The sequence below is a fragment of the Venturia canescens genome, chromosome 7, assembly GCF_019457755.1.
Source record: "Venturia canescens isolate UGA chromosome 7, ASM1945775v1, whole genome shotgun sequence".
NCBI lineage: Eukaryota > Metazoa > Arthropoda > Insecta > Hymenoptera > Ichneumonidae > Venturia > Venturia canescens.
In genome coordinates, this window is record NC_057427.1 from 8,975,288 (window position 1) to 8,986,548 (window position 11,261).

Here is an 11,261-nt window from a genome sequence, read left to right on the forward strand (position 1 = left end):
CTCACCTTCCATCTACGCTCCATTTTCCACAACATTACCTCATCACCTCTTCCGATCCCCGTAATAATGCCTTTTTACGAAGCTCGCGCCCACACTATTTCCAGCGCAATGCTTTGATCCGTAAGTTACTCTGCACCCAATTCGTTTTTGTCGAATCCAAAACTATCTATGTCGTTGTCCAACCGTTTTTTTGTAGCCCGGTCACATTGACGATTGTGTTTAGAAAAACAATGACACAAAACTTCGAAATGGTAATCGGAGGGATTCCGCATCGAGAAGTTGACACGAAAATACATAAATAAAAAAACTCATCAATTTAATCGATTGTAAAGCTTCAGCTTCTCGATCACGGCGTCCAAGATTCTCTAAAAATCTTTTCTGTGATAATTGACGAAGATAAAAAGATGCAAGGCAATTTTCATTGCTGCAGCAATTTGAGCGCAAAACGCGTCCTCCATTATTGAATGGTCGCGTGTATTTATTAGCTATCAATTAGCGGTTCGGCCAACTAGATCTAACGGAGGGAACGTTAATTGCTCGATGGGGGATCGAGAGTGTGACGTTACATTTATGTGTCGCAGGCATTGCGTAGCCGGTATGGGGCATTTTGTATTGCGCGACCTTGACCTTTCGGTGATGGGATAATAATTGTCAAGCTCCGTGCACGGGCAGCGTTTAAACTCTCACAACCCTATAAATAAACATTCATAAAAAACAATTAATAAAACATGCGGTTCATCATTTTTTTGTTCGGAGACCAAATAGCTATCGCCGCTCTTTCGGTCTTGCAACGACAACGCAATGTTTTCACGGAAGTTACGCAACGACGGAGAGAGAGAGAGAGAGAGAGAGAGAGAGAGAGAGAGAGAGAGAGAGGAGAGAGGAGAGAGAGAGAGAGAGAGAGAGAGAGAGAGAGAGAGAGAGAGAGAGAGAGAGAGAGAGAGAGAGAGAGAGAGAGAGAGAGAGAGAGAGAGAGAGAGAAAGAGGGAAAAACGAAGCGGAAGTCGGTAAAGGGAGTGCACAGTTCAGTCCGTGCAGCTCGTATGTTACCCTATATCGATCAAATCGTTTGCAACTTCGTTGCCATTGGTGGGATCATGTACATGCGGACTGTGGATATACGGGGTGTCTTAAAAATCGGGCTTTCGGTCGAGGGCTTGCTGAATGGTGAAATTCCATAGAAAAACGTTATTCGTCGTTGTTCCTTGGGACGCAGTGTTCATCGAAGGATCGATGAGGATCGACATGAATTTGCAACGTGAAAATATCGGACGATATTCAATAATTTATGCACGCTGAGCGATAAATTCAAGTGAAGAAAAATGGCTGAGGACGTTTTTTCCAGACTTTCAAGATTTATTCTCCTCCGCGTGAAATTTCGACGTTGCGAACATCGAGTACTCGGAGCAGTTTATATACTTTCGAGGAGCTCAGCCCGGGCGCTTTCAATGTGCACTTGCTCCGAAGTGCAAAGTTCTCTCCCGGTGGAAGCACGTCCCGACTCGAGTGGGAATAAGCGTATATGGAATATAGCACCGCACACACAAGAGCGAGCGCAGTGTCACGCGATCGATAGGGACACGCATCGCGAGCATCGCTCCGTTCTTTTTTCTGCGACTCCTTTGAGTTTAAAAATAGAAGAAAAAACCTGTTCTGGGAAACAATTTTCGAGCGCCAGGCCGATCAGAATCTTTTCATCTTTTAAGGGGTACTGTTATTCGTGCGAACTTCTAAATGAGCCTGTAAAGGAGGGCCCACAAGTGTGCAAGGAGATTCTGAACACAGACAAAATCCTTCAAAACCCTAAAATGAGATGGGAGAAAAATGGCACAGCAGCGGGGAAACGTAGCAGCGAGCATGCGGCTGTTTAGTAACTTTCCGAGCGCTGTCATCACTCGAGAAACCGAGAAGTGATTTGTAGCGTGCAATTTAATCAATTATATTCATTATCCGTTACGAAGCATCGTGCGACTCATATTATCGAAGGAATCGTCATCGTCAATAGCCGGTTTAGCAGCGCACTATTTTTCACGTGCAAAATACTCTACCCGAGATAGACACAAATCAGGTAAACTCGAAGCTCTTGGGGTCGCGGAATTGCGCCTCGCTGCTCGTGCGTCGCAAAATACAAAGATAGAGATGGAGAAAGGGAGAGGAGGGCGAGAGAGCGAATGAGATCGTGGCTGTAGTTTTGTCTCGTATCTGTGAGTTGCAAGTGTTTTTCATGTGTATTAGTATTGGTAAAGTCGAGACTCGAAGTGACGTGCGCACGTAAACTTCACGTATACAAGTATAGCAAAGCTTTCGCGTAACATGTACAATTCCTCCCCCCGGCCTTTTTAATCTCGTACATCCACGGCCAACTTCTTCGTCTCGTGTGTACTGTACATATAGTGCAAAGCTCCTATTTACATATGTACATAACGTGTTAACTGCTCGAATACAAGTGTATAAATTCATGCTACAATATGAGGAAGGAACTGGAGTTGCCCCCGAATTTGGGGGTTAACCGGTGCTTTGGTTTTGGTAAATTCTGAAAAGGATTTTCAGGAGGAGTTCGGCCATTTTTCTTACCAATAAGAATCAGTTAATGCCAGGCAACAGAAAAGCTGCAGATGAAAATTCTTATTCTGCATCTTTCGTCGAATGGTCCATCACTGATCAATCGATATCTCATTACGCGGGCGTCGGAGATCAAAGTGACCGAGGACTTTTCGATTCGGAATCGCAACATCCAACTAGTCTCTTAATATCAGCTGTCACTTTTCGGACACCCTGTATATCTCGGATTCAGCTACTGCTGATTTGTCAATATTTCACTACTGGTGCGTCGTAGAGAAAAACGGCTAAGGACTTTTCGTTCCAGAATCGCGGTACCTAATCACCCTGTGAATATCAGCTGTCACTTCCCGGACACCCTGTATATCGCAGACTCGGCTATCGCCGATATCCGTCAATATTTCACTGCCGGTGCGTCGGAGAGAGAAACGGCTGAGGACTTTTCGTTTCGGAATAACGTTATCTGCTGATCCTGCCAATCTGGGCTGTCACTTTTCGGACACCCTGTATATCGCAGACTCAACTATCGCCGATATCCGTCAATATTTCACTACCGGTGCGTCGGAGAGAGAAACGGCTGAGGACTTTTCGTTTCGGAATAACGTTTTCTGGTGATCCTGCCAATCTGGGCTGTCACTTTTCGGACACCCTGTACATACCGCAGATTAATTTTCACTAATCAATGAATATTTCGCTACTAACGCATCGGAGAGAAAAACGGCTGAGAACTTTTCGCTTCAGAATTGCAATAGCTAATCAACCGATCGATATCGGCTGCCACTTTCCGGACACCCTGTACATCCGCATACATAAACTTCAATTCGTTTGTATCGCTGCGTTCTTTTCTATGTATAAACGTCTCACGAGGACGCAGCATACTTCGGTGAGACTGTATTCGTACCAATGTATGTATAAATATAGTGACGGTATGAAAAAAAAAGTGTACCTATGTATACCGATGTAGCTTGGCAACAAGCAGTCGACCAGTTGCGGGGCAAGGTCGACCCCCCCCCCCCCTTTTCCAGCTACTTTATACCGGTATATGTTTATTACGAAACCGGAGCTTATGAGCATGTGTTCATGTGTGTTTTTATATATATATCTATTTACTATAATACACATATACTGTGTAGAATTTTTTATTTTTCATGTGCATGCTACTTTGTACTTCTGGCAGCGAGAGCCCGTGCTTTTGGACGCGCTTGAATATATCCGCCGATCAACGATGCGTGAAAATATGCGATTATAACTCGACCGCACTACTCTCGCCCTGTCCACGCACCTTAATACGATTCATTCGCTAATTTACGAGCTCCGATCGCTCGAGTCACAGATCCACTGATTTTTACCATTCAATTATCATGATCTATGAGCGTGACAAACAACCTTCCGGTTTTTTCGAGATACTCGAGTAGAAAATTTCATTATTGTCACAGAGCTTATCTGAAATGAGATTTTTCGTGGAAGGTCAAGGCTTTGGACCGCACCCCCGCCGCCCTCGAGGGTTGCTCACATTTCATAATCAACCAAGAGACTAGAAGAATTTCTGTGACGCACAAAAGCTTTTTGCATAATTAAAACGATGGAAATAAACAACCTCGTTCCAAAGTTGTCATTATTTTTAACGACTTTTCAGTCGAATTGTAACGAGGAACGATTTTTCCCGCCAAGCGCACGGAACCGGGGATTCAAGTACGAGAGAGCGCTGCTAGTGCTTGCTGCAACTCGAACTCGGAGATTTCGCGAGAAACACGAAACGAGAAAAGAGAAGTAAACGCAGGCAGCGTGACCACATTCCTGAGACACTCCCACAATGCATATATGTGTATTTTATATATGCATATGTACATAGAATAAAACGTAATAATATCCACATACATAGTTTGGTATCGCACATGTAAATATAGATTCGTACGTGCATTTATATCCCGTGAACTACGAATCTTTGTTCCTCATTCTGTGCCCGTAATTTTCACTAATTTTTATTCAATCGATCAAATAAGTGTCAGACAGGATTTTAGGTCATTTATGAAAAGTTTATTGTTTTTCGCGTTAGCAAAATTGATTCAGAAGTTTGGAGCTGTTCGATTAATTAAAACTAAACGGCCCTCTCGCCGCCGCTACTGCGAGCCAATTCAAATGTCAAGGGCACTCGAATTTTTTCTGTCCATGTACCGTTAGCATTTTTTGAGTGACAGCAAAACGAACGATTTGCGATCCCGTTAAAGTGTAATATTCATACTCGGATAGCAATATACTGGGGGTGCCTGAAAAATCATGGCTCATAATACGATGCTAGAGTGCAAAATTCTAGAGCGAAACGTCCTCTAAAGGTTTGAGTTGCAATCTTCGCTGATTGATTAATCATAGCTAATCCGATGGGCTGAGAAATGTGTGAAGGAAAACTCTCGTCAACCGTAACGAAAAAAAAATCATTTTTATTCGAATTTATTCGTACTTTTGTCGATTGAGTTCTCGACACCGGTCGCGTGGAATTCTCGACGGAAATTTTGCCTGAAGAATGTGCATCGAAGGATAAATTATAATGCATGAAAAAAAAACAGTCAAGTCGAGCGAACGTCGCGAAGAGTCGGGTCCGCGAGCTTTAGGGCCGTGTGCACACGCAACAATTCGCTGACCAACGTTTACCGTACACAACACGGATTAACCCCCCTTTTGAATGAGCCGCGCTCCTGCACTTCATATATAAACACATATTTATATATGTTTATGCAATGTCTTATAGATTCCATGTTCAAAAATAGGATGAAACAGTGTTTGTAGATTAACACTTATTCCAACCAACTTTGACATCATCGTTATTCTTACAGTACATTCGAACGGTAAAAAACAAAAAACAACACTCGGACAAAGCTTCGAAATTGGAAAGTATACCGAACTCTGCGCGTAACGAAACGCACATGAGGAATTATCGACGCGTGAATCTTTCTATCTCTTTTTTTTACATCTTTCTTTCTTGCTACAACCGCTTGTCTCTATAGCTACAACTACGACGATGCCAATATGGCAGCAATCATTGCGAAAAAATTTCGACTCTCGCATACGATTCATTGCCCGATCGTTGTTCACGTGCGTTGTAATCGACGCTTTCGGAGGAAATAAAACGTAGTAACCGCAAAAAGGATTTGATCTTTTCACGCGACATATGTACTTAACACAAACGCTTTATTTACGCGTGTTTTCCGGTCCCGACCGCCCTCTGTACGATTCTACGACTTTACGCATCGGCGCATGTATATATATATACACACACATATATAGGTTATATTTATATTTTTCAATCGCCCCACCGAATCGTGCATCGCCGTAATGCCTTACCGAGACGCTTATAGACAAGAGAACATTGTTATTAATCAACTCACCTACGTCTATGCGTTGAACGGCGTTCACAGTCGAGGAAAGTCTCACTATCACACGATAAAATCCACTTTAAACACTCTCAAAAACACATTACGTACCAGCCACGGAATTTTATCGAAAATGAGCCTCCATTGCTTGGCACGCAGTTTTCAGAGGTTACCGCCTGATGGCGCTCGCGCTCAATTTTACGGTTTCGAAAGAACGAGCGAGAGAGCACATCCATCAGCGTGCGAAAACCTTCCCGCGCATGTGCCGCGGCCATCCTTGCTACGCTCGCGCCACTATCGTCAGATGCCATTCGAATTTCTGAATTCCAAACCCATACGATTGTTTGATAATGAGTGTTTTAATGTTTTTGAATATTAATCAATAATCCCGTATCCGCAAACGTGAGTTTTAACAAATGTACGGAACAAAAATTACGACAATTGAATTTACACGATTCTTCATTCATGTTCGATCAATTTCACGTGAATTCTGAATTTGTAGATTTACTCGTAGAATTATCTAATAATAAGGGATAGGATAAGATTTTTTTACGATGATAAATAAAAAAAACTTCGATTTATTACAAAGAAAGTTCAATCCTGTTCAAAAATTATTTTCAGGTTTTGAGATTGTCCTATCATTTTTGAGGTTATTTATCACTCATTTGTTTTCACTTCAAGAATGATTAACGTTGCTCTATAATACTTTATTTATCGTTATGTCGACGTGTTTTTAACATTTTCAGAATCTTTGTCTTTGTCAAGAAGAAGAGATTCGTGTTCCAGAGGATCCAAACCTTTGAGCTCGATTGTTTCATGTTTTTTTTCAAACTCCTTGCCTTTTTCATCCGACACAGCAATCATTGGAGCTGTGGGGCATTTCGTGAGTTGAGATTCTGCAACATGATTCTCCATCATATTTCTTGTCCCGTAAATGCAAAAAATCAACCACATTTGAATAAAGAAAAATGAAGCGTTTACTCACCCAGAATATCGATAAGCGAAGCTTCACTGTCGATGCTCATAAAATTTTTGCGGTTGTTGCTCAATTTCTGAATTGTCAATTTTACATTCGAGCTAACATTGATGAAAAATATTTTTTGTTCCTTTCCTTCGAACGTAATCAAAAGTCGTTCAATTCCCTGAAGCAGAGAAACAAATAATTCCACAAACTATATATAATTTTTTTTCCATTTGTTCATCAAATTAATTATACAATTTCGTTACTTTCACTGCTGTGTAGTCGATTCCTTGGAGTCTCTCAAAATCCACTACAACAGGAATTGCAAATTCACTCGCAACTTTCGTTATCTTCGTGCTGAGATAATCAATGGCTGGATAAAACAATCCAATTTCTGGTTTAACCAGTAAATATTTGTCCCCTAAAATAGTCTGTCGAGTGTAAAAAAAAGTTTCAAATTTTCATCAATTTTTCCAATTACTAATTTTTTTCTCTTTCTTTAATGCATTTCAAAGTGAGTTTGGACATACTTTCCGGTGCAATATTTCGACCTTCGGTCTTGCTGATAAATACAAAAGAAATAGAGCGTTCAACAGTGTACCAGTGAAGAGACCAATTTCCACGTCGAATATGATGCACACTAAGAATGTAATAATCGCTGTAAAAGCATCTCGTTCTGCAAAAATCAATGATTGATTTGAAAACCCTCAATAAACGGACGGAAAAACTGACGAAAATAAACGTTTTTCATTCACTCACTGGATCCGCTCCACAAAAACTTAATTATATTAAAATCCACCAAAAATATCACAGCACAAATGAGGACAGCTGCGAGGGACGCTTTGGGAATAAAACCAAAGTACGGAGTTAAAAAACTCAGTGCCAAGAGCGCCAGAGTGCCTGAAATTAAATTGTTTTCAAAATTAAACATCAATCATAACAGCGAGGTGATGAAATCTCAGTCATTTAAACAGATTTATAACGAAAAAGAATACAAGATTCACTTTCAGGTACGTTTTGCAATAAATAATATGCTCGTTGTTCGTTTTTATAAATTTTAAATGATTGTCTTCTTCACCAGAGTAAAGTCCGGCAAGCGGTGTTTGAATTCCACTCGCGCTGCTAACTGCACTGCGGGTAAAAGCACCGCAAGTGGGCATCGATGATATTAAACATCCAGCCAAGTTGCACAATCCCAGTGTCAACATTTCTTGACTGGCTTCGACCGGGGCATCGTGGACTGAAAAGAGAAAATACTGAATCAATTTCAGAGAGAAAACAAATCTGTAAATGTTGATGAAATTAATTTTTCAAAGTTTTTTTCCACTCTCAAACCATCACTACGAATTATTTTCAAATCAATTCGTAAAAGCAAAAAAATGAGATAATTTTTGTAGACTAAAGTTTGGAAAAGTAAAAGAAATGAATTACCGAAAGCTTTGGCAATCGCAACATTAGTCAAGACCCCAACGAGTGGAACGACAATCATTCCAAAACCCAAATGGTGAGCCATGTCGACAAAAGTATAAGTCTGATTTCCGACTTGAGCCGAAAAGGCTGGTAAGCTCAAATTCGGTAATCCCGATAGGACTTTGCCAGCGGTGAGGAAAGGCGTTGATCCAACATCGTTTTGTAAATGAAAGGCTATCAACGAAGCTGTAAAAACAACCAAGGCGTTTCTACCGATTGACAAGAACCACAATGTTTTTTCCAATATTAATCCGATTTTATGATCGCCCGAATTTCCTTTGAAACGCGAACAATCGAAATCCTTCAATTTCTGAAATGCGAGAATTTTTCATCGTCTTTTTAATTGGATTTATCGAGGTTTTTCCTTTCTAATAATGTCCATCGAGAGTGTCTATTTTCAGATATTTTCTTTTCTTCTGTCCAATCATTTTTTAAATTCCTTCAATCGAATAAACTACGTGACAAATCTGACTAGAAACCATAAAAAATATGAATTAAAACTCACTCTGAAGAAGAGCAGAAACACAATGCAAACGAAGCCAAGAACAGTATCGGCCATTCTTATGTCACCGATATGTTTGAAAAGTTTGATTATCGTGTCAACGACGTTTCCCGATTTGTAACTCAATCCGAAGAGTCCACGGAGCTGTGAAACTATGATAATCATCGAGGTTGCCGACGTAAAACCGGAGGTAACGGGCATGGAGATAAAATCGACTAGGAATCCAAGATGCAAAAGTCCCATTATAAGTTGAACGAGCCCGGTTACGAAAGTCAGAAGAATTACGAAATCGATCGGCATGTCTCTCGTGTAAGAAATGGTCACTAGTGCCATTAGAGACGTCGAACCGATCGAAACTTCTTTTATCGTACCGAAAAAAATGTAAATAAAGCCACCGATGAACGACGAGTACAATCCATACTGCGAACAAACAAAAATATTAGAAAATTTGATAATCCATTGTTCAATTAATCGACTTGATCGGAGTAAAACATTTTTCTTCGTACATCGGTCGTCCTTACTCGAATTCATGAAAATAATGTTTGAGAGACGAAACTTTAAAAAAATGAAACTTGCAAACATTTTTCAATTCCTCTATAGTTTCTACCGAGCAAAATCTAAATCTGTATGAGTATAAAATTAAATTTATCATCTAATAAAGAAAATTGAATTTTTATAAAAATTTACATACTGCTCAGTGACAATGACAAAAATTCAGAGATGCCGAGCGCTTCTAGAGCTGCAGGGATCTGCAGTGATCATTTTTTCCGTGCACAATTGTTTAACTCTTCATCGATGGAGTCGAGAGATGGTGAATTTCGATAAACATTAATTTCCTTCTACTAAGAGAAAGAGGTCGATTCACCTGTGCTGTCAAGCCGGCGAGAGAAGCATATGCGATGCTCTGCGGTATCATCGTCAGTCCAAGAGTGATTCCAGCAATGAGATCGGAGATGGCATAAAATTTGGAATATTGTGGCAGCCAGCGAATGACGGGTAGGTATTTTCTCAGCCATTTTTGTGGGTCGTTGATATTCTTTTGAATTTTCTCTTCGGCGGCTCCGTCGTCTCGGAGTTTCGTCGTTTCTTCGTTGTCAATCGCGATCGTCGACACTGCTCGTTAAAATAATATTCCAATGTATTTTATTCTGCGCGCAATCCTCGTCACCAAAAATATAGTTTATTTGTCAATTAAATATTTGGCGAATGTATTAAATGATCACTCCCGACGACGTTTCAAACTTACTGCTTCTTTCCGCTCTTTTATATCTTTTCTTTAATGTATCGTGGTTCGAGTGAATTTTCAAAGGAATAATATGAAAATCGTTAAGAAAATATACGGCGACGAAGAAATCATCGAAATTATTATTTTATCTTAACTTTTTTCAATACGCAAATAAATACGAAATCTTTGTTTTCCGGCGCCCTTCGGGCTACCTTCGCTCGTGCGATCTCTTCGTGCAATAATCGTAACTGGAGATCCCCCGAGTGCTCTCTGTCTTTCGTGATTATTGAAGCGATCTCACAGTATTCCAAAGACAATGTGAAGTTCTTGAAATATCGCCGTGAAACTTCTCGTTTACATATCGAGATAAAATTTTCCGTGGCAGCGAATTATGCCGCGGGCAAAAACAACGTACAATAGTTCGACTGACAGAAGCGAAGCTTTATGAAATCTAATAAAGGTCGTTAAATACGAAAGAAAAAAATCAAATCAAAAACTGGTCAAGTTCCTTTGGATTTGACCGAACGGAAATGCTTATAGGACAAAGAGGTATTTTTTAGACTATTTCAAATAGCGACCTTTTGAAATTATCGCTTAAACATTTGAGGGCAAAAAGAAATTGATTTTTTTAACGATTTTTTTTTCTTTCGTAATTATTCTTTCATATTGGTTTGTTATTGGTTTGTTTTCTAGTTGAACAATTAATTATTTGTTATACAATCAAATGAATTTTTGCATGATTCGTAGAAGGATATTGATTTATTCGATTTGTGGATCGAATTTTTAAATATATTGATATTCGGAGTCTTTTTTCAACATCGACGTAAATTTTGCTACAATATCGTGAGCGAAATGCATTATTTTTATTTTTCTGTCACAACGACATTTCTCTTTCGTTGAGTTTGATGAAACGTATTTTTATGAAAATTTGTAGAGTTTGATTGCGAGGCAGAAAAAATTGTCACACTGTTTTCCTGTCCTTCTTGCTAAAAAAAATGTCGACTTTTTTCGTCACTAAGCCTGAGCAAACGAGGGCAATAACTCATTGGTGAGAACAGATAAGAAACGTTCGCGACTCAAACGATCGTAATTTCAGCTGTACTTGATTGTTTTATTGGCTCGATTTAAACTCACGCTACCGCACCACTGTACAGGGGAAAAACCGAGATGAACCAA

The 11,261-nt window shown here is 40.0% G+C and overlaps 2 protein-coding genes and 1 long non-coding RNA gene across 5 annotated transcripts in view; 1 reads left to right on the forward strand and 2 right to left on the reverse strand.

Moving 5' to 3' along the window:
• gw (trinucleotide repeat containing adaptor protein gawky) overlaps positions 1 to 6,078 on the reverse strand; it is a 34,097-nt gene extending 28,019 nt beyond the window's left edge. Inside the window, exon 1 of the mRNA XM_043424829.1 lies at positions 5,943 to 6,078. The gene's annotated coding sequence lies outside the window, so the exon portion shown is untranslated. The remainder of the gene's footprint in view (positions 1 to 5,942) is intronic.
• An 8-nt stretch (positions 6,079 to 6,086) lies between these two features.
• On the forward strand, positions 6,087 to 8,106 carry LOC122414046 (uncharacterized). Of its 2 annotated transcripts, none has more exons than XR_006261691.1 (4): positions 6,087 to 6,345; positions 6,674 to 7,294; positions 7,702 to 7,898; positions 7,970 to 8,106. It is a non-coding gene; the product is annotated as an uncharacterized lncRNA (long non-coding RNA). The 2 variants fall into 2 exon arrangements; XR_006261692.1 differs by having other exon boundaries at positions 6,087 to 6,329.
• On the reverse strand, positions 6,490 to 11,133 carry LOC122414042 (sodium-independent sulfate anion transporter-like). 2 transcript variants are annotated; one of them, XM_043424835.1, is made up of 10 exons: positions 10,107 to 11,133; positions 9,726 to 9,973; positions 8,864 to 9,280; positions 8,320 to 8,668; positions 7,967 to 8,128; positions 7,648 to 7,788; positions 7,419 to 7,564; positions 7,155 to 7,319; positions 6,913 to 7,069; positions 6,490 to 6,823 (listed from the first exon to the last, which is right to left on the reverse strand). In XM_043424835.1, coding segments are annotated over exons 1-10 (1,965 nt in total). In that variant the 5' UTR covers positions 10,108 to 11,133; the 3' UTR covers positions 6,490 to 6,644. The 2 variants fall into 2 exon arrangements, with proteins under 2 accessions (XP_043280770.1, XP_043280771.1); XM_043424836.1 differs by lacking the exons at positions 9,726 to 9,973; positions 10,107 to 11,133 and adding an exon at positions 9,552 to 9,711.
• Between the last annotated feature and the right edge of the window lie 128 nt (positions 11,134 to 11,261).